Source organism: Anomaloglossus baeobatrachus, chromosome 5 (genome assembly GCF_048569485.1).
Source record: "Anomaloglossus baeobatrachus isolate aAnoBae1 chromosome 5, aAnoBae1.hap1, whole genome shotgun sequence".
NCBI lineage: Eukaryota > Metazoa > Chordata > Amphibia > Anura > Aromobatidae > Anomaloglossus > Anomaloglossus baeobatrachus.
This window is the reverse complement of record NC_134357.1, coordinates 448,988,936-449,012,799: the sequence shown is the minus strand read 5'-3', so window position 1 is coordinate 449,012,799 and position 23,864 is coordinate 448,988,936. Positions and strand designations below refer to the sequence as shown.

The following is a 23,864-nucleotide window of genomic DNA, read 5'->3' as shown; positions in this document are numbered from 1 at the left end:
TTGGTCATGACTATTATCTGAATAAATGTGGATTTCTTGCACAAGAAGAAATGTAGATTTTTATTCATGGAAAAGAAGGGAATTTTGTTTACTTACCGTAAATTCCTTTTCTTCTAGCTCCAATTGGGAGACCCAGACAATTGGGTGTATAGCTTCTGCCTCCGGAGGCCACACAAAGTATTACACTTAAAAGTGTAAAGCCCCTCCCCTTCTGCCTATACACCCCCCGTGCATCACGGGCTCCTCAGTTTTAGTGCAAAAGCAAGAAGGAGGAAAGCTAATAAATTGGTTTAAAGTAACTTCAATCCGAAGAAATTTCGGAGAACTGAAACCATTCAACATGAACAACATGTGTACACGAAAAAACAACAGCCCGAAGGGAACAGGGCGGGTGCTGGGTCTCCCAATTGGAGCTAGAAGAAAAGGAATTTACGGTAAGTAAACAAAATTCCCTTCTTCTTTGTCGCTCCATTGGGAGACCCAGACAATTGGGACGTCCAAAAGCTGTCCCTGGGTGGGTAAAATAATACCTCGTAATAGAGCCGTAAAACGGCCCTTTCCTACAGGTGGACAATCGCCGCCTGAAGGACTCGCCTACCTAGGCTGGCATCCGCCGAAGCATAGGTATGCACCGGATAGTGTTTGGTGAAAGTGTGCAGGCTCGACCAGGTAGCCGCCTGGCACACCTGCTGAGCCGTAGCCTGGTGCCGCAAAGCCCAGGACGCACCCACGGCTCTGGTAGAATGGGCCTTCAGCCCTGAGGGAACCGGAAGTCCAGAAGAACGGTAGGCTTTGAGAATTGGTTCCTTGATCCACCGAGCCAGGGTGGATTTGGAAGCCTGTGACCCCTTACGCTGACCAGCGACAAGGACAAAGAGTGCATCCGAGCGGCGCAGGGGCGCCGTACGGGAAATGTAGATTCTGAGCGCTCTCACCAGATCTAACAAATGCAAATCCCTTTCACATTGATGAACTGGATGAGGACAAAAAGAAGGTAAGGAGATATCCTGATTGAGATGAAAGGTGGATACCACCTTAGGAAGAAATTCCGGAACCGGGCGCAGCACCACCTTGTCCTGGTGAAACACCAGGAAAGGAGCCTTGCATGACAGCGCTGCTAGCTCAGACACTCTCCGAAGTGATGTGACTGCTACTAGGAAGACCACCTTCTGCGAAAGGCGAGAAAGAGAAATATCCTTCAAAGGCTCGAAAGGTGGCTTCTGAAGAGCCATCAGAACCCTGTTCAGATCCCAGGGTTCCAACGGCCGCCTGTAAGGAGGGACTATGTGACAAACCCCCTGCAGGAACGTGCGTACCTGAGAAAGCCTGGCAAGACGCTTCTGAAAGAACACAGAGAGCGCTGAGACTTGTCCCTTAAGGGCGCCGAGCGACAAACCTTTTTCCAATCCTGATTGAAGAAAGGAAAGAAAAGTGGGCAAGGCAAATGGCCAGGGAGAAAACCCCTGATCAGAGCACCAAGATAAGAATATCTTCCACGTCCTGTGGTAGATCTTGGCAGACGTTGGTTTCCTGGCCTGTCTCATAGTGGCAATGACCTCTTGAGATAACCCTGAAGACGCTAGGATCCAGGACTCAATGGCCACACAGTCAGGTTGAGGGCCGCAGAATTCAGATGGAAAAACGGCCCTTGAGACAGCAAGTCTGGTCGGTCTGGTAGTGCCCACGGTTGGCCCACCGTGAGATGCCACAGATCCGGGTACCATGACCTCCTCGGCCAGTCTGGAGCGACGAGAATGGCGCGGCGGCAGTCGGACCTGATCTTGCGTAACACTCTGGGCAACAGTGCCAGAGGTGGAAACACATAAGGGAGTTGAAACTGCGACCAATCCTGAACTAAGGCGTCTGCCGCCAGAGCTCTGTGATCGTGAGATCGTGCCATGAATGCCGGGACCTTGTTGTTGTGCCGGGACGCCATTAGGTCGACGTCCGGCATCCCCCAGCGGCAACAGATCTCCTGAAACACGTCCGGGTGAAGGGACCATTCCCCTGCGTCCATGCCCTGGCGACTGAGAAAGTCTGCTTCCCAGTTTTCTACGCCCGGGATGTGAACTGCGGATATGGTGGAGGCCGTGGCTTCCACCCACATCAAAATCCGCCGGACTTCCTGGAAGGCTTGCCGACTGCGTGTTCCGCCTTGGTGGTTGATGTAAGCCACCGCTGTGGAGTTGTCCGACTGAATTCGGATCTGCTTGCCTTCCAGCCACTGCTGGAACGCTTTTAGGGCAAGATACACTGCCCTGATCTCCAGAACATTGATCTGAAGGGAGGACTCTTGCTGAGTCCACGTACCCTGAGCCCTGTGGTGGAGAAAGACTGCTCCCCACCCTGACAGACTCGCGTCCGTCGTGACCACCGCCCAGGATGGGGGTAGGAAGGATTTCCCCTTCGACAATGAAGTGGGAAGAAGCCACCACCGAAGGGAAGCTTTGGCTGCCTGAGAGAGGGAGACGTTCCTGTCGAGGGACGTCGACTTCCTGTCCCATTTGCGTAGGATGTTCCATTGAAGAGGACGCAGGTGAAACTGCGCGAAAGGGACTGCCTCCATTGCTGCCACCATCTTCCCTAGGAAGTGCATGAGGCGCCTCAAGGGGTGTGACTGACCTTGAAGGAGAGATTGCAACCCTGTCTGCAGTGACCGCTGTTTGTTCAGCGGAAGCATCACCATCGTTGAGAGGGTATGAAACTCCATGCCAAGATATGTCAGCGATTGGGCCGGTGTCAGATTTGACTTTGGAAAATTGATGATCCACCCGAAACTCTGGAGAGTCTCCAGAGTAGCGTTGAGGCTGTGTTGGCATGCCTCTTGAGAGGGTGCCTTGACAAGCAGATCGTCTAAGTAAGGGATCACCGAGTGTCCCTGAGAGTAGAGGACCGCTACTACTGTAGCCATGACCTTGGTGAAAACCCGTGGGGCTGTCGCCAGGCCGAAAGGCAGTGCCAGGAACTGAAGGTGTTCGTCTCCTATGGCGAAGCGCAGGAAGCGCTGATGCTCTGGAGCAATCGGTACGTGGAGATAAGCATCTTTGATATCGATCGATGCAAGGAAATCTCCTTGGGACATTGAGGCGATGACGGAGCGGAGGGATTCCATCCGGAACCGCCTGGTCTTTACGTGTTTGTTGAGCAGTTTTAGGTCCAGGACAGGACGGAAAGACCCGTCCTTCTTTGGAACAAGTTGGAGTAAAAACCGTGACCCTGTTGCTGAAGAGGAACCGGGACCACCACTCCTTCTGCCTTCAGAGTGCCCACCGCCTGCAGAAGAGCATCGGCTCGCTCGGGAGGCGGAGATGTTCTGACGAATCGAGTCGGAGGACGAGAGCTGAACTCTATCCTGTAACCGTGAGACAGAATGTCTCTCACCCAACGGTCTTTTACCTGTGGCAGCCAGGTGTCGCAAAAGCGGGAGAGCCTGCCACCGACCGAGGATGCGGTGTGAGGAGGCCGAAAGTCATGAGGAAGCCGCCTTGGTAGCGGTACCTCCGGCGGTCTTTTTAGGACGTGACTTAGACCGCCATGAATCGGAGTTCCTCTAATCCTTCTGAGGCCTTTTGGACGAGGAGAATTGGGACCTGCCCGCGCCCCGAAAGGACCGAAACCTCGACTGTCCCCTCCTCTGTTGGGGTATGTTTGGTTTGGCCTGGGGTAAGGATGTATCCTTTCCCTTGGATTGTTTGATGATTTCATCCAATCGCTCACCAAACAAGCGGTCGCCAGAAAATGGCAAACTGGTTAAGCACTTTTTGGAAGCAGAATCTGCCTTCCATTCCCGTAGCCACAAGGCCCTGCGTATTGCCACCGAATTGGCGGATGCAACCGCCGTACGGCTCGCAGAGTCCAGGACAGCATTAATAGCGTAGGACGCAAATGCCGACGTCTGAGAGGTTAAGGACGCCGCTTGCGGAGCAGACGTACGTGTGACTGCGTCAATTTGCGCTTGACCCGCTGAGATAGCTTGGAGTGCCCATACGGCTGCGAATGCTGGAGCAAAAGACGCGCCGATAGCTTCATAGATGGATTTCAACCAGAGCTCCATCTGTCTGTCAGTGGCATCTTTGAGTGAAGCCCCATCTTCCACTGCAACTATGGATCTAGCCGCCAGTCTGGAGATTGGAGGATCCACCTTGGGACACTGAGCCCAGCCCTTGACAACGTCAGGGGGGAAGGGATAACGTGTATCCTTAAGGCGCTTGGAAAAACGCATATCTGGACAAGCTCGGTGTTTCTGGACTGCCTCTCTGAAGTCAGAGTGGTCCAGAAACATACTCGTTGTACGCTTGGGAAACCTGAAACGGAATTTCTCCTGCTGAGAAGCTGACTCCTCCACTGGAGGAGCTGAGGGAGAAATATCCAACATTTGATTGATGGACGCGATAAGATCATTCACTATGGCGTCCCCATCAGGAGTATCTAGGTTGAGAGCGGCCTCAGGATCAGAATCCTGATCAGCTACCTCCGCTTCATCATACAGAGAGTCCTCCCGCTGAGACCCTGAACAATGTGATGATGTCGAGGGAATTTCCCAGCGAGCTCGCTTAGGCGGTCTGGGGCTGCGGTCCGTGTCAGAGACCTCACCCTGGGATCTATGAGACACCCCGGGAGCACATTGTTGTTCCAACTGAGGGGGACCAGGGTGCAATGATTCAACAGTGCCCATGGTCTGAGATACCGGTCTGGACTGCAAGGCTTCTAGTATCCTAGCCATAGTCTCAGAAAGTCTATCAGTAAAAACTGCAAACTCCGTCCCCGTCACCTGGACAGTGTTAACAGGTGGTTCCCCCTGGGCCACCCTTAGCAGAGGCTCCGGCTGAGAAAGTGCCACAGGGGCCGAGCATTGCACACAATGAGGGTCGGTGGAACCTGCCGGTAGTATAGCCGTACATGCGGCGCAGGCAGCATAGTAAGCCTGTGCTTTGGCACCCTTGCTTTTTGCGGACGACATGCTGTTGTCTCCTCTGAGCAATCCAGGAGGGTATATAGCCAAAAATCAACAGTGCGACCATACAGTGTAAAGTATAGCCTATAAGCATATAAATCTATATGTACACTTCTGCACTAGTGGGGCCAGCACCTCAGGTGCTGCTTACCGCCCGCTCAAAGCGGTTGTGTGATCACCAGAATCCCTGCCTGGGTCTCCCAGAGCTTGTCTCCCCTCTCCAGCGTCAGAAGAGCTGACAGGAATGGCTGCCGGCGTCCTGTGGAGAGGAGGGGGCCGTGGGCGTGCCCTAGAAAGTGCGGGAATCTGGTGTCCCACTGTGCTCAGTGAGGGGGGTGGAGGATGCAAAGCATGCTCCAGCCCTCAGCGATGACGTCCTGTGCAGCGTCCCGCCCTTCCCCTGACTGGCAGGCCTGGGGGCGGGAAAAAAGTGAGACTAGGCCGCAAAAGCCGGGGACTAAAGTTATAAGCGCGGCCGGCGTATAAGCGCGGTCAGCGCGGTAGTCCCCGGCGCACTAACACTCCCAGCCGCGCTGCAGTGTGAAATGGCAGCGCGCGGTCAGCGCGGTAGTCCCCAGTAAACTAACACACCCAGCCACGCTGCAGTGTGTGATGGCACAAGCGCGGTCAGCGCTGCGGTCCCCGGCGCACTAACACACCCAGCAATGCTGCAGTGTTTCTGTGCGCGGTCCCCACGGGGACACAGAGTACCTCAAAGTAGCAGGGCCTTGTCCCTGATGATACTCGGCTCCTTGTCCAGCAGAGTCCCCAGGGGCTGTGGATGGAGCACGGTCTCAGTGCCTGGAGACAGATTAGGATCCCACTTCACCCAGAGCCCTAAAGGGATGGGGAAGGAAAACAGCATGTGGGCTCCAGCCTCCGTACCCGCAATGGATACCTCAACCTTAACAACACCGCCGACAAGAGTGGGGTGAGAAGGGAGCATGCTGGGGGCCCTGTTATGGGCCCACTTTTCTTCCATCCGACATAGTCAGCAGCTGCTGCTGACTAAGATGTGGAGCTATGCGTGGATGTCAGCCTCCTTCGCACAAAGCATGTAAACTGAGGAGCCCGTGATGCACGGGGGGTGTATAGGCAGAAGGGGAGGGGCTTTACACTTTTAAGTGTAATACTTTGTGTGGCCTCCGGAGGCAGAAGCTATACACCCCAATTGTCTGGGTCTCCCAATGGAGCGACAAAGAAATAAGACACTTCCTGAAATAAGCCCTAGAGCATCTTTTGGAGCAAAAATTAAGACCCTTTCTTGTTTTCTGAGAAACACAGTGTAATTTTTATATATATATATATATTATATATTATATATATATACATATATATACACACATATATATACATACATACATATATATATATATATATATATACACACACACACACACACACACACAGTACAGACCAAAGGTTTGGACACACCTTCTCGTTCAAAGAGTTTTCTTTATTTTCGGGACTCTGTAAATTGTAGATTCACATTGAAGACATTAAAACTATGCATTAAAACATGTGGAATGAAATACTTAAAGTGTGAAACAACTGAAAATATGTCTTATATTCTAGGTTCTTCAAAGTAGCCATCTTTTGCTTTGATTACTGCTTTGCACAATCTTGGCATTCTCTTGATGAGCTTCAAGAGGTCACCTGAAATGGTTTCCCAACAGTCTTGAAGGAGTTCCCAGAGATGCCTAGCACTTGTTGCCCCTTTTGCCTTCACTCTGCGGTCCAGCTCACCCCAAACCATCTCGATTGGGTTCAGGTCTGGTGACTGTGGAGACCAGGTCATCGGGCATAGCACCCCATCACTCTCCTTCTTAGTCAAATAGCCCTTACACAGCCTGGAGCTGTGTTTGGGGTCATTGTCCTGTTGAAAAATAAAATGGATGGCCTAATTGAACGCAAATCGGATGGAATAGCATGCCGCTGCAAGATGCTGTGGTAGCCATGCTGGTACTGTATGCCTTCAATTTTGCATAAATCCCCAACAATGTCACCAGCAAAGCACCCCCACACCATCACACCTCCTCCTCCATGCTTCACGGTGGGAACCAGGCATGTAGAGTCCATCCGTTCACCTTTTCTACAAAAACACAGTGGTTGGATCCAAAGATCTCAAATTTGGACTCCTCAGACCAAAGCACATATTTCCACTGGTCTAATGTCCATTCCTTGTGTTCTTTAGCCCAAACAAGTCTCTTCTGCTTGTTGCCTGTCCTTAGCAGTGGTTTCCTAGCAGCTATTTTATCATGAAGGCCTGCTGCACAAAGTCTCCTCTTTACAGTTGTTCTAGAGATGGTGTGTCCAAACTTTTGGTCTGTACTAATAAATTTATTATATATATATAGTAGATGACCTTTGTTCAAAAGTTAGATTTTTACAAATGTATTTTTGTGTCATTTAAGGTTTCATCTTTTTCCTTTCATTTTCTGTAGCAGATTTGTGGCCTATATCTGATGCAATACACAGACTAACGGTTACCCCACTATAGCTATACACTATAAAGCATCTACTTAAAGTGAACTTGTCAGGTCCAATATGTACCCAGAACAACGAGCAGTTCTGGGTGTATATTGCTAATCCCTGCCCAACAGTCCCTGTATACACTAGTATAGATAAAGGGATCTTTAGAAAAAGTGTTTCTAAAGATCTTTTATAATACACTAATGAGAGCAGGGACTAGTCCCAAGGGTGTAATATCCCCCGACTAGTCCACCCTCTTAGCATGTAAAGGTCCAGTCACACTAAGCAACTTACCAGCGATCCCAACAACGATAGGGATCGCTGGTAAGTTGCTAGGAGGTTGCTGGTGAGATGTCACACTGCGACGCTCCAGCGATCCCACCAGCAACCTGACCTGGCAGGGATCGCTGGAGCGTGGCTACACGAGTTGCTGGTGAGCTCACCAGCAACCAGTGACCAGCCCCCAGCGCCGCGTGGAAGATGCTGCACTTGGTAAATATCGGGTAACCAACCCGATATTTACCTTGGTTACCAGTGCACGGAGCTACAGAACAGAGAACAGGGAGCAGCGCACACTGAGCGCTGGCTCCCTGCTCTCCTAGTTACAGCACACATCGGGTTAATTACCCGATGTGTGCTGCAGCTAAATGTGCACAGAGCAGGGAGCAGCGCACAATGCTTAGCGCTGGCTCCCTGCTCTCCTAGCTACAGCACACATCGGGTTAATTACCCGATGTGTGCTGCAGCTAAATGTGCACAGAGCAGGGAGCAGCGCACAATGCTTAGCGCTGGCTCCCTGCTCTCCTAGTTACAGCACACATCGGGTTAATTACCCGATGTGTACTGCAGCTAAATGTGCACAGAGCAGGGAGCAGCGCACAATGCTTAGCGCTGGCTCCCTGCTCTCCTAGCTACAGCACACATCGGGTTAATTAACCCGATGTGTCCTGAAGCTACATGTGCACAGAGCAGGAGCCGGCACTGACAGAGCGGCGGAGGCTGGTATCAAAGGTAAATATCGGGTAACCAAGGACAGGGCTTCTTGGTTACCCGATGTTTACATTGGTTACCAGCCTCCGCAGAGGCCGGCTCCTGCTGTCTGCACATTTAGTTGTTGCTGTCTCGCTGTCACACACAGCGATCTGTGCTTCACAGCGGGACAGCAACAACTAAAAAATGGCCCAGGACATTCAGCAACAACCAACGACCTCACAGCAGGGGCCAGGTTGTTGCTGGATGTCACACACAGCAACATCGCTAGCAACGTCACAAAAGTTGTTCGTTAGCAGCGATGTTGCTAGCGATGTTGCTTAGTGTGACGGGGCCTTAAGGCGAGTGCTAATATACTATTCAATGGCCAGCACCATCAGCAGTGGTGTGTACCTGTGTCTGTTGTCACTGCTTCAGAACACCGGGCGTAGGCTCAGTGCGCATTGTCATAAGTCCCCAGCACTTCTGGTTATACGCACTAGACCTCTCTGAAGCCAGGACACGTACACCCGGCTTCATATTGTGCATGACCAGAAGTGCGGAGCATTCTGATTGTGCGTACTGACCTTAACCCGGCGTCTGAAGCGGTGTCAACGGACACAGGTTTACGCGTCACTGCTGATGACGCTGGGCAATGGGCATTGAATAGTATGTTAGTACACCATTGTGGGTGTGCTAACATGCTAAGAGGGTAGACTGCTTTGGGGATATAATGCCCTTGTAACTAGTCCATGCGCTCATTAGCATATCGTAAAGGATCTTGGAAATACACTTCAGCAAAAGTGTCTGGCAATGGCCAAGAAATGGGACAAGTGCAAGGAATGTATGGGTGACATGAAAATGGCAATGTCATCACCGATAGGTGGGGGTCCAACCAATACATACACTATAAACATCTATGGTTGGAACAGAGAGGATCTATTACAAGGAAGGTGGTCATGTGATTCCCCCCCCCCATTTTTATATAAAAGCTGGCCACTCTTGCTATGGGATTTACAGCATTTATGATGGGAAAACCCCCGTTCAATCATTGCTTCCTGCTGCAGCCACTATTAGCCTGTGCGTCCTGCATTATTAACAGCTCCATTGTTAACCACATTAATTATAAACACGTTCACAAGTCACCCATGGGTTCAGGTTTGCTCTCTTGGGCTACCGACACCTCAGCAACATGATCCAAACAAATACAAGCAGATCGAATGATAACGAGGTCTACAGACCAGTCACCCACAGAACGGATGTCCCTGACACACTGTAACAAGCCCTGCAGCTGTTTTGGTTGGGAATGGCCAGTACAGGTTCCCTTCCACAGATGATCTGGCCTGATAATGGTCTAGTGCTCTATTGTTACGAGCCGTGTTACCTCGGTTAGAAAAAGTCAGCCTTTGCATGTAAACCATGAAGTTTCCATTCACTGACAGATAACAGGACTCTTGAAAATGTTGAGAAACTGAAACAAAAGTTTTAAAAGCACCAGAACGATTTCTTATACAAAGAATAAGCTTTACTTGTCTCATAAAAGCTATAAATAATAGTTCTGTTTTATAATCAAAGCAAAAGGGTAAAAACAATCCTGTATGAAGCATTTTATTATCCACCCCCCGGGGTGTAGAGAGTAACTGCACCCCAGGTTCTAGTGCACGAAGATGCCCAAAAGCCCCTTTACCACGTTGGACACTTTCCTAATGAACGGTATGTGCTCGGTGTGGACCCCATTACAGACTTTAGACTGAGCCCCAGAAGAATTTGGTTACACCTCTGCCCTCTTCTGTGAAGTAGTTTCCTGCAGCAGAAACCTCTCCCCATTGCTTCTTCTGCAAGGAGCTACCAAAATACGAAAGTCCCACCCATTTTGTGTAAGCTCCACCTCCTCCATCATACCACATCCAAAAATGGGGGCAATAAGGACAGACTTCCTTCTATCTATATGGCTGGACCACATATGACAAGCTTTTCTCCCCACCCATTCACCTTTTGTGCCTCCCCGATTTCCTCATCGACTGTAGCTTACGAGCAGGGCCCTCACTCCTGGTATCTTAATTTTGTTATTTTGTATTGTCTCATATTATCTGTACATGTCTCCTCTGAATTGTAAAGCGCTGCGGAATATGCTGGTGCTATAGAAATAAAACATTATTATTATTTTATTCTTTCAATCTTCCTAAACAGGCTTCATTACTTTACACCAATGGTTTCCAGGTTTTTGCTTTCCAGCTGCTGCAAAATTACATTTCCCAGCATGCACTTACAACTTACTAGGAGTCTTAATTTTGCAACAGAATTTATTACAACATCATCAGCTAAGAGATACCTATAGATTATAATCCAGCTGTCCAGTGATGATGATATACTCCAATATAGACTGTGGGACCTCCAGAAGGGCTGAAGGACATGACTGAAACCCAATTTAATAGGTCATTCTGCTTCGCTAAAAGTCAACTTCCACCACTGAGCATTTTTTTTTTATTAAATCAAGTAGAGTCGAAAATGACAGTAATTGCTCCAAGTGAACTGCATAGAGCTAAATACAGATGAGCAGATCGGGCAATATTGTAAGTCGCCTGTTCCCAGAAAATTGGATATGTAGAGAAGTTATTCTCCCCAAGTTTAAAGTCCTTATTATGCACTGGGGCTCTCTCCAGAACCCAGAGCATAAACATTATGTGTTAAAAGCAAAATAAAACCTTATACTCGCCCTCCGCTACTCAGCACCACCCGTTTGGGCTCCTGATCCCCCGCGCTCAGATTGGCATCTACGTGCCTCTCGCATTGTTGGACTTTCTTAGCTCACCATGGAGGGATCTGCACAAGAGCGCAGAAAGTTGACGATGTCATGGCATCACAACATGTAACGTGACCTTCCTGCTCGCCTGCGCAGGACCCTCCTTCGCGCCAGGACAGCATTACTGTCCCAGTGTGAGACCCAAAAATTCCAACATGAGTGGTGGGGTTTCAGAAGATGCGGCAAGGACCGGTCAGGTAGCGGGCAGTAGCAGACGTGAGTGGTGAAGGGAGTATAACAATTCTTTATTTTTTTTTTACACTTTTTGATGGTCTATTATGGCTCAGAAAAACAATGCAGCCCTTATTTTGCTAAAACAGAGTGGAATCGAAGTATACAAACATTTTTTTCACATTTTGGCGAATTTAGATTGTTGCAGAATTCAATTCCACTTTAATTTATTAGCAGAGGTGAGTATAACAATTTGTTTTAAATTTGGGTACCCCATTAGGATTCAGAAAAAATGGCGGCCAGCAGGCCTTATTTTGCTGAATCAGCGTGGAAGCAAATTAAAAAAATAAAAAAAATTTAAAAGAAAAAAATAAACCACATTTTAGTGGATGCAGATCTTTGTAAAAATAAAGTAGAATTCAATTCCACTTTAATTTCTTCGCTCATCTCTAGGGTTAAACTTCTGCCTACCTGGAGCCATCACTAGGGGGAGGAATAATACGCCAATATACAGTGAGCTCCCTCTAGTGGTGGCTGCAGGTAGACAGGACTTTATCATGTAAAACTATATGCAGCGGATTTGGAGCTCTGTATCAGGAAGAGAGTGCAAAACCCCCTATAAAGCTATGTTCTGTAATGAATCTGCTCAGATTATCGAATCTGAAAGCAATAGTATTGAAATATGGACATTTGCAATATTCCCACCAGATCTTATTGAAGGGAAATATTTTTGGATACAGGAAATTTCTCCTTACCTCAGGTATTTGGGATAAATGGCCAAGCTCAGGATATTCAGGTCTGACGTAAATTATTAAGACAGTTTTTTTTTTTAAGTTTTATTTCCTATTTATTTCACTTTTTAAGTCCAATGCTTATTACAAATCCTGCAAAATGTACGTCTAGAGAGGATATTAGGAGTCCACCCGAAGCATTGGGGAACCCAGGACTACATGACAGAATGGCTCCATGTCACCAGAAGAGGTTGGAACAGAAGGGAAGAGTGGAATAGAATGATGGGATGGGGGTGTGATGTCATATTAATCGCTGCACAATGACAGCATTCAGAAGGTTTGCCTCCTTCAGCGTCAGGTCTTCATCGGTCAACTCTTTGTTTGGGAAAGTTGTCATTAGTACGAAGCTGGTGGCAGCCATGGCTGGTCGAGCGCTGGCAATAAACATACGAATGTCGCGAATCCTGCAGAGGAGACAGATAATATCAATGACAGCAGCAGGTAACTAGTGTAATTATGCGTATAGGAGATGACAAGGTAATATCTGTGCACCAAGAGGGCAGGACTCTAAACCTTCTCACAGATGTTCCCATAAGACTCCTTCCATAACTAAAGCTCTGTAGGTATTCCTTCCATTCTTCATAACATGAGCCTGTAACACACAAATCTTCTAAAATACTCTGTGCCAATACCCAAAAGTCAGTAATTACCCACTTGCCTCTATTAGCCTAAGGACCAGGGGGCATACACTGCGAGTGGAAGAAAAGCGATTCCGGCAGCTAAATAGGAAAGGGTTCTTTACAGTTAGAGCAGTCAGACTGTGGAATGCCCTACCACAAAAGGTAGTAATGGCAGAAACTATAACTGCGGGCGTCATGCTGGCTGTGTGAAGCAGAGCGGTGTGGCGGGTGTCACATATGCTCTGTCGATGGTGCAGGCTTCAAAGAAATGGCTCGCAGAGTTGGTGCAGATTGAGCTATCGGCTAAAAGACAAGCCAAGATCTTATCTGCGCACGCGCCACCTCCGGGCGCCATTTTCCTTATGTCCAATGCTGGGAGATCAATGGACCGGAGGCGGCACGTGCGCAAATGAGATCTTGAGCCGAGAGCTCCATCTGCGCACACTTTGACTCTGGGCACCATAATTTAAAGCCCACACTGCCGACAGAGCATCTCACCTGCCGCACTGCCCTACTCTACAGAGCCTATTCTCCACCTCCCGGTAAGCTACATTTGCATTATAAGATGCACCCCTCATTTTTCTCACAAATTTTTGTGAGGAAAAGTGCGATGCATAATCTAAAATATATATATCTATCTATCTATACACAGGGTGGTCCAAAAGTATGTGGACAGTATGTGTAATAGGGTTATGAAGGGGGAGATTTATCAAACAGTGGAAAGTGATACTGACTCAGTTGCCCTTAGCGACCAGATTCCACCTTTCATTTTCCAAAGAATCTGTGAAGACTGGAAAGTGGAATCTGATTGGTTGATAAGGGCAACCGAGTAAGCTTCACTTTACACCATGTGTGTGTGTAATATATAATATATATATATATATAAATAAAAACAACGACAAAGCAAAGCAGAGTCCAGCAATAACGTGAACAATCCAGGATGCTGTTAAAAAATTTTTTCCTTCTTTTTATTCATAAATTCATTAAAATATAATGGTCCAAGCAATTCAGAACAGCATTATCGCAGGAAAATAGCGCAGATAGGACTACGTGTTTCAGCGGTAAAATCCGCCTTCTTCACGGTCCAGAATCTGATCTGCTTTCCAAACATACAACCTTATATACATCTCACTCCCATCAGTGTAATTACAAACATGTATGAGAGATTTAAAAACATGAGCTAGAAAAGCAAATCAAACATGTAAGCTATCCGCATATTGATCAATATACAGCATGCATAAGAGTTATAAGGAAAGGATTCAGCATTTTGGAGAAAAATACAATCAGAAAATCCAATAACCTGACCATAAAATTATTTTTCAAGTGATACAAAAAGCCTAACACAGTAGTAATAGCCAGCAACATATAATGCAACAATGTATCAATAGTGCATAATGATATCCATACGATTGTTAAAGCCATGTGGCATGCGGGTCCCCAGCTCAAATATCCACCTTCTCTCTTGCAAGCACTTTTTTATGAAAATCTCCCCCTCTCAATGGTTTTTTTACATGCTCTATGCCCATAAAAGAAAAAACGCGTAAATCCCCATTGTGTGGCTATCTTGCGATGTGGTGGGGTTATATCCCTCTATCCCCCATCATATCGCGATACGATGTATCACATATTATTTGTCCAGATACAGCAATTACGAGGATTCCATCCAGAAGTTTATTGCCTCTTCAATTCAGTTTCTTTTAAGTCATAATTATTTTTCGTTTGATGAGAGATACTTCCTCCAGACACAAGGCGTGAGTATGGGCGCTAAGTTTTCACCTTCCCTAGCTAACCTGGTTATGTCCGTGTGGGAGGAAAATTATATTTTTAACATTGATAACCCATACAAGGATAATATTGTTTGGCTGGGTAGATTTATTGATGATCTGATATTTGTCTGGAGGGGTAGTCTCTCGTCTGCGAGGAGTTGTTTTTTCTTATTTGGATTTGAATGATTTCAATCTAAAATTTACGAGTAGTGGTCATGAGGTATCAACAAACTTCTTGGACTTAAAATTGACCGCAGATTTGGATAGCAATAAGGTCTTTATCTCCCTATAAAAAATCTACTGCATGCAACAGTATTTTAATGGCTTCCTCTAGTCATCCCAAACATGTCATTCAGAATATTCCTGTGGGGGAGCTCATTAGACTAAAAAGGAATACCACATCTAGTGATAGATTGGAGGAAGAAATTGAAATAACTTGTAACAATTTAAAAAAAAGGGGGTATCCTAATTGGTCTTTGGAGAGAGCCAAGAAAAAAGTAGCAGGCATTGATAGGGTTAAACTGTTGGATTCTACTAAGAAAAAAAGACAGTTTGACTCCAAAAAATCTGGGGTAGTTTTCAGCACCAACTATAGTCCTCAGTTTAACCCCTTCATGACCGCGGGCAGTAAAATTACGTCCTATTTTAACGTGACTTAACGACCAGGGACGTAATTTTACTGCCTAAACTTCATTTGATTGCCGTGGCCATAGCAACGGCTTTCAAATGATGTCCCCTGCTGTTTCTTACAGCAGGGGACCTTTGCTTGACCCCAGGGGGGGCGGCATCGCCACCCCCTATCGACGATCGATGTGATTGGCTGTTCAAATCTGAACCGCCAACCACATCGATCGCACTAATTTCGGCAAAAATAATGCCCGAATTAGTGCGATCCTGTGAGATCCAGCTATGAGATGCCGCAGCTGCTGCAGCATATCATAGGTGGACCTCAAACATGCCGCCCCCAGCCCCTGCAGCACTGATTGGAGCGATCGTGCTATGACGCGCAATCGCTCCAATCAGTGTGCAGTGGGGCGGTCTGATCTGCCGGTGGCCGCCCTCCCCAGGCCTGTGCTGGCCTGTGAGCCCTCCCCCAACATGTCTGCAGCGTGGAGTGGCTGGTACTTTTGGTACCACGCCACCGCTGCTGCTGCCGCCGCCGCCTCTGATGTCTCCGCCGCTCCTGCTCCAATGGTAAGTATTCCGCCCCCCTGCGCGCTCCCGTGAAGGCTCCTGCCCGTGCCCCCCCCGATCTGCCCCCCTACGCCCCGATCTGCCCCCCGGCATCCCGATCTGCTACCACCGCTGCTGCTGAGGTCACCGCTGCTGCTGCAAAGTAAGTACTGTGCTCACTTTGCAGCCCGTGCGCGCTCCCGTGGTGCCCCTGCGCGCTGCCGTGATAGCCCCTGCCGTGCCCCCCCCGCGATCTGCTCCCCCCAACCACACCAAACCCCCCCCCCCCCCGACATCCCGATCCGCTCCCCCCGCGATCTGACTGCCTCCCCCATTATTTCTATTCTGCTTCTGCAGTTCCCTCTCCGGTCTCCCCCTCTGCTCTCCCCCTCCCCCTCTGCTCTCCCCCTCCCCCTCTGCTCTCCCCCCCCCCCTCTCCCCCTCTGCTCTCCCCCGACGTCCTCTTACCTGTCTTCACCGGCCTGATCACATCTGCGTCCATCGCTGGGTCCTTCCTGGGCATTCTGCTGATCTGCCCGCTGCTCCTGTAAAGCTGTCCATCTCTCTGCCATCTGTTCCTCTGCAGCTCTTCTGGTCAGTGATCCTCCTGCTAGTCCTCTGGGTACTGTGAGTATAACTTTTTTTTTTTTTTTTTTTTTCCGTATCCCCTGTCCATTTTTACACCTCATCCGTCCGTGCGTCCCGCCAAGCGCTGATCAGGAATGCAGATAACGGATCGGCATCCCTGCTCAATTTTTGGCGTGACTTTTTTTTCCGTATCCCCGACGCTTTTTGTATCGCATCCGTCCGTGCGTCCCGCCAAGCGCTGATCAGGGATGCAGATAACGGATCGGCATCCCTGCTCAATTTTTGGCGTGACTTTTTTTTCCGTATCCCCGACGCTTTTTGTATCGCATCCGTCCGTGCGTCCCGCCAAGCGCTGATCAGGGATGCAGATAACGGATCGGCATCCCTGCTCAATTTTTGGCGTGACTTTTTTTTCCGTATCCCCGACGCTTTTTGTATCGCATCCGTCCGTGCGTCCCGCCAAGCGCTGATCAGGGATGCACATAACGGATCTGCATCCGTGGTCAATTTTTGGCGTGACTTTTTTCCGTATCCCCGACGCTTTTTGTATCGCATCCGTCCGTGCGTCCCGCCAAGCGCTGATCAGGGATGCACATAATGGATCGGCATCCATGGTCAATTTTTTGCTTGACTTTTTTCCGTATTCACGATGCTTTTTGTATCGCATCCGTCCGTGCGTCCCGCCGAGCGCTGATCAGGGATGCAGATAACGGATCTGCATCCGTGGTCAGTTTTTGGCGTGACTTTTTTCCGTATTTGCGACGCTTTTTGTATCGCATCCGTCCGTGCATCCCGCCAAGCGCTGATCAGGGATGCACATAACGTATCTGCATCCATGGTCAATTTTTGTCGTGACTTTTTTTTTTACGTATCCCCGACGCTTTTTTTTTATCGCATCCGACCGTGCATCCTGCAGCGGCCGATCAGTGCACCGCGTCTGTGCGTTTGAAAAGTCAAATGGCGCGCCTTCTCTTCTGAGCCCCGCCATGCGCTCAAACAATTACTTTCCACCACATATGAGGTATCTGCGTACTCAGGAGAAATTGCACAATACATTTTATGGTGCATTTTTTCCTGATAGCCTTGTGAAAAAAAAAGCTACCTAGTTGAAGCAACCGTTTTGTGGTAAAAAATTTTTTTTTTCTTTTCACGGCTCAACGCTATAAACTTCTGTGAAGCCCCCAGGTGTTCAAAGTGCTCACCAAACATCTAGAAAAATTATTTGAGGGCTCTAGTTTCCAAAATGGTGTCACTTGTGGGGGAGCTCCACTGTTTAGGCACCATAGGGGGTCTCCAAACGTGACATGGCGTCCGCTAATGATTCCAACCAATTTTGCTGTCAAATGGCGCTCCTTCTCTTCTGAGCCCCGCCATGCGCCCAAACAATTACTTTCCACCACATATGAGGTATCTGCGTACTCAGGAGAAAATGCACAATACGTTTTATGGTGCATTTTTTCCTGATAGCCTTGTGAAAAAAAAAGCTACCTAGTTGAAGCAACCGTTTTGTGGTAAAAAAAAATTTTTTCTTTTCACGGCTCAACGCTATAAACTTCTGTGAAGCCCCCAGGTGTTCAAAGTGCTCACCAAACATCTAGAACAATTATTTGAGGGCTCTAGTTTCCGAAATGGGGTCACTTGTGGGGGAGCTCCATTGTTTAGGCACCTCAGGGGGTCTTCAAACCCGACATGGCGTCCGCTAACAGGTGCAGCTAATTTTGCACTCAAAAATTCAAATGGCGCTCCTTGCCTTCCGAGCACTGCTGTGTGTCCAAACATTTGATTTCCACCATATATGAGGTATCTGCGTATTCAGGAGAAAATGCACAATACATTTTATGGTGCATTTTTTCCTGTTACCCTTGTGAAAAAAAAGCTACCTAGTTGAAGCAACCGTTTGTGGTAAAAGAAGGGAATTTTGTTTACTTACCGTAAATTCCTTTTCTTCTAGCTCTAATTGGGAGACCCAGACAATTGGGTGTATAGGCTATGCCTCCGGAGGCCGCACAAAGTATTACACTCAAAAGTGTTAAGCCCCTCCCCTTCTGCCTATACACCCCCCGTGCTCCCACGGGCTCCTCAGTTTTGGTGCAAAAGCAAGAAGGAGGAAAAAGAATTATAAACTGGTTAAAAGTAACTTAAATCCGAAGGAATATCGGAGAACTGAAACCATTCAACATGAACAACATGTGTACACAAAAAAACAGGGGCGGGCGCTGGGTCTCCCAATTAGAGCTAGAAGAAAAGGAATTTACGGTAAGTAAACAAAATTCCCTTCTTCTTTGTCGCTCCATTGGGAGACCCAGACAATTGGGACGTCCAAAAGCAGTCCCTGGGTGGGTAAAAGAATACCTCAATAAAAAAGAGCCGAAAAAACGGCCCCCTCTTACAGGTGGGCAACCGCCGCCTGAAGGACTCGCCTACCTAGACTGGCGTCTGCCGAAGCATAGGTATGCACTTGATAGTGTTTCGTGAAAGTGTACAGACTAGACCACGTAGCTGCCTGACACACCTGTTGAGCCGTAGCCTGGTGCCGCAATGCCCAGGACGCACCCACGGCTCTGGTAGAATGGGCTTTCAGCCCTGAAGGAAGCGGAAGCCCAGAAGAACGGTAGGCTTCGAAAATCGGTTCCTTGATCCACCGAGCCAAGGTTGACTTGGAAGCCTGCGAACCCTTACGCTGGCCAGCGACAAGGACAAAGAGCGCATCTGAACGACGCAGGGGCGCCGTGCGAGACACGTAGAGCCGGAGTGCTCTCACAAGATCCAAAGAGTGCAAATCCTTTTCACACTGGTGAATTGGATTAGGGCAAAATGAAGGCAAGGAGATATCCTGATTGAGATGAAAAGGGGATACCACCTTAGGGAGAAATTCCGGGACCGGACGCAGAACCACCTTATCCTGGTGAAACACCAGGAAGGGGGCTTTGCATGACAGCGCTGCTAGCTCAGACACTCTCCGGAGTGATGTGACTGCCACTAGAAAGGCCACCTTCTGCGAAAGACGTGATAAAGAGACATCCCGCAGCGGCTCGAAAGGTGGTTTCTGAAGAGCCGTTCGCACCCTGTTAAGATCCCAGAGTTGCAGCGGACGCTTGTAAGGTGGGACTATGTGGCAAACTCCCTGCAGGAACGTGCGGACCTGCGGAAGCCTGGCTAGGCGCTTTTGAAAAAATACGGAGAGCGCCGATACTTGGCCCTTGAGAGAGCCAAGTGACAAACCCTTGTCCATTCCGGATTGAAGGAATGAAAGAAAAGTGGGTAAGGCAAACGGCCATGGAGTAAAACCGTTATTAGCGCACCAGGATAGGAAGATTTGCCAAGACCTATAATAGATCTTGGCGGACGTAGGCTTCCTGGCCTGTCTCATGGTGACAATGACATCCTGAGATAACCCTGAAGACGCTAGGAGCCAGGACTCAATGGCCACACAGTCAGGTTGAGGGCCACAGAATTCAGATGGAAAAACGGGCCTTGTGACAGCAAGTCTGGGCGGTCTGGAAGCGCCCACGGTTGACCCACCGTGAGATGCCACAGATCCGGGTACCACGACCGCCTCGGCCAGTCTGGAGCGACGAGAATGGCGCGACGGCAGTCGGACCTGATCTTGCGTAACACTCTGGGCAGCATCGCCAGAAAAGGAAACACATAAGGCAGTCGAAACTGCGACCAATCCTGAACTAACGCGTCCGCCGCCAGAGCTCTGTGATCCTGAGACCGTGCCATGAATGCCGGGACTTTGTTGTTGTGCCGTGACGCCATGAGATCGACGTCCGGCGTTCCCCAGCGGCGACAGATCTCTCGAAACACGTCTGGGTGCAGAGACCATTCCCCCGCATCCATGACCTGACGACTGAGAAAATCTGCTTCCCAGTTTTCTACGCCCGGGATGTGAACTGCGGAGATGGTGGAGGCTGTGGCTTCCACTCACTGCAGAATGCGTCGGACTTCCTGGAAGGCTTGACGACTGCGAGTGCCGCCTTGGTGGTTGATGTATGCGACGGCAGTGGCGTTGTCCGACTGGATACGGATCTGCCTGCCCTCCAGCCACCGATGAAAAGCCAATAGGGCTAGATACACTGCCCTTATCTCCAGAATATTGATCTGAAGGGATGACTATCGGAGTCCAGGTTCCCTGAGCCCTGTGGTGGAGAAAAACCGCCCCCCACCCTGACAGGCTCGCGTCCGTCGTGACCACAGCCCAGGTGGGGGGTAGGAAGGATTTTCCCTGCGATAGAGAGTTGGGAAGGAGCCACCACTGAAGTGACGTCTTGGTTGCAAGGGAAAGAGAGACGTTCCTGTCGAGTGAAGGCGACTTCCTGTCCCATTTGCGGAGAATGTCCCACTGGAGTGGCCGCAGATGGAATTGCGCGAAGGGCACTGCCTCCATCGCTGCCACCATCTTCCCCAGGAAGTGCATGAGGCGCCTCAAGGGGTGTGACTGACCCCGAAGAAGAGATTGCACCCCTGCCTGCAGCGAAAGCTGCTTGTCCAGCGGTAGCATGACTACTGCTGACTGAGTATGAAACTCCATCCCAAGGTACGTCAGTGATTGGGTCGGTGTCAACTTGGATTTTGGGAAGTTGATGATCCACCCGAACTGCTGGAGAGTCGCCAGAGCGACGGAAAGGCTGTTTTGACACGCCATCTGAGAGGGTGCCCTGACCAGAAGATCGTCTAAGTAGGGAATCACCGAGTGGCCCTGAGAGTGTAGGACCGCCACAACAGATGCCATGACCTTGGTGAACACCCGTGGGGCTGTCGCCAGGCCGAAAGGCAGTGCCACGAACTGAAGGTGTTCGTCCCTGATGGCGAAACGCAAAAAGCGTTGATGTTCGGGTGCGATCGGCACATGGAGATAAGCATCCTTGATGTCGATCGATGCTAGGAAGTCTCCTTGTGACATCGAAGCGATGACAGAGCGGAGAGATTACATCCGAAACCGTCTGGTGCTCACATGTCTGTTGAGCAGTTTGAGGTCCAGAACGGGACGGAACGAGCCGTCCTTCTTTGGCACCACAAACAAGTTGGAGTAAAAGCCGCGACCATGTTCCTGGAGGGGAACAGGGATCACAACTCCTTCTGTCTTCAGAGCGTTCACCGCCTGAAAAAGTGCATCGGCTCGCTCGGGGGGCGGAGATGTTCTGAAGAAACGAGTCGGGGGACGAGAGCTGAACTCTATCCTGTAACCGTGAGACAGAATGTCTCTCACCCATCGGTCTTGAACATGTGGCCACCAGGCGTCGCAAAAGCGGGAGAGCCTGCCACCGACCGAGGATGCGGTTCGGGGATGCCGAGAGTCATGAGGAGGCCGCCTTGGAAGCAGTGCCTCCTGCGGCCTTTTGGGGGCGTGACTTGGACCGCCACGCATAGGAGTTCCTCTGGCCTTTCTCCGGCCTGCTGGACGAAGAGGATTGGGGCTTGGCGGAGGGACGAAAGGACCGAAACCTCGATTGTATTTTCCGTTGCTGAGGTCTCTTTGGTTTGGACTGGGGTAAGGAGGAGTCCTTTCCCTTGGATTCCTTAATAATCTCATCCAATTTTTCACCAAACAAGCGGTCGCCAGCAAACGGCAAACCGGTTAAGAACCTCTTGGAAGCCGAGTCTGCCTTCCATTCGCGCAGCCACATGGCCCTGCGGACTGCCACAGAGTTAGCGGATGCCACCGCTGTACGGCTAGCAGAGTCTAAAACTGCGTTCATGGCGTAGGAAGAAAAAGCTGACGCCTGAGAAGTCAAAGACGCAACCTGCGGAGTAGAATTACGTGTGTCTGCATTAATCTCAGCCAGACAAGCTGAGATAGCTTGTAGTGCCCACACGGCTGCAAAGGCCGGGGCAAAAGACGCGCCCGTGGCTTCATAGATGGATTTTACCAGGAGCTCTATCTGCCTGTCAGTGGCATCCTTTAGCGATGATCCATCTGCAACCGATACCACAGATCTAGCCGCCAATCTAGAGACTGGGGGATCCACCTTGGGACATTGAGCCCAACCCTTAACCACGTCAGAGGGGAAGGGGTAACGTGTGTCAGTAAGGCGCTTAGTAAAGCGCTTGTCCGGAACCGCTCTGGGCTTCTGGACAGCATCTCTGAAGTTAGAGTGATCGAAAAACGCACTCCGTGTACGTTTGGGGAACCGAAACTGGTGTTTCTCCTGCTGAGAAGTCGACTCCTCTACCGGTGGCGGCGGGGGAGAGATATCTAACACCTGGTTGATGGACGAGATGAAGGGAATTTTGTTACTTACCGTAAATTCCTTTTCTTCTAGCTCTTATTGGGAGACCCAGACGATTGGGGTATAGCTACTGCCCTCCGGAGGCCACACAAAGCACTACACTAAAAAGTGCAAGGCCCCTCCCCTTCTGGCTATACCCCCCCGTGGTATCACGGGTTCTCCAGTTTTAGTGCCAAAGCAAGAAGGAGGAAGCCAATAACTGGTTTAAACAAATTAACTCCGAATAACGTCGGAGAACTGAAAAACCGTTCAACATGAACAACATGTGTACCCGCAAACAACAAAAAAATCCCGAAGGACAACAGGGCGGGTGCTGGGTCTCCCAATAAGAGCTAGAAGAAAAGGAATTTACGGTAAGTAACAAAATTCCCTTCTTCTTCAGCGCTCTATTGGGAGACCCAGACGATTGGGACGTCCAAAAGCTGTCCCTGGGTGGGTAAAGAGATACCTCATGTTAGAGCTGCAAAACAGCCCTCCCCTACGGGGATGTCACTGCCGCCTGCAGGACTCTTCTACCTAAGCTGGCATCCGCCGAAGCATAGGTATGCACCTGATAATGTTTGGTGAAAGTGTGCAGACTCGACCAGGTAGCTGCCTGGCACACCTGTTGAGCCGAAGCCTGGTGTCGCAAAGCCCAGGACGCACCCACAGCTCTGGTTGAGTGGGCTTTCAGCCCTGAAGGAACCGGCAGCCCAGCAGAACGGTAGGCTTCCAGAATTGGTTCTTTGATCCATCGAGCCAGGGTGGCTTTAGAAGCCTGCGACCCCTTGCGCTGGCCAGCGACAAGGACAAAAAGTGCATCTGAACGGCGGATAGGCGCCGTGCGAGAAATATAGATTCTGAGTGCTCTCACCAGATCTAGCAAACGTAAGTCTTTCTCATACCGGTGAACCGGATGAGGACAAAAGGAAGGCAAGGATATATCCTGATTAAGATGAAACGAGGATACGACCTTAGGGAGAAACTCCGGAATGGGGCGCAGCACTACCTTGTCCTGGTGGAACACCAGGAAGGGAGCCTTGGATGACAGAGCTGCCAGCTCAGACACTCGCCGAAGCGATGTGATCGCAACAAGAAACGCCACTTTCTGTGACAGGCGAGAAAAGGAAACGTCCTTTAGAGGCTCGAAGGGCGGCTTTTGCAGAGCAACTAGTACTCTGTTCAGATCCCATGGATCTAACGGCCGCTTGTACGGGGGCACAATATGACAGACCCCCTGTAGGAACGTGCGCACCTTAGGAAGACGTGCTAGACGCTTCTGAAAAAACACAGATAGTGCCGAGACTTGCCCTTTAAGGGAGCTGAGCGACAATCCCTTTTCCAA

The 23,864-nt window shown here is 49.6% G+C and overlaps 1 protein-coding gene across 1 annotated transcript in view; it reads right to left on the bottom strand.

Annotated features, from left to right (window-relative positions):
• Positions 1 to 10,680: 10,680 nt before the first annotated feature.
• Positions 10,681 to 23,864, bottom strand: part of NSFL1C (NSFL1 cofactor) — a 54,669-nt gene continuing 41,485 nt past the window's right edge. Inside the window, exon 9 of the mRNA XM_075350506.1 lies at positions 10,681 to 12,564. Within this exon, the coding sequence (XP_075206621.1) occupies positions 12,402 to 12,564 (163 nt within the window). The 3' untranslated portion in view covers positions 10,681 to 12,401. The remainder of the gene's footprint in view (positions 12,565 to 23,864) is intronic.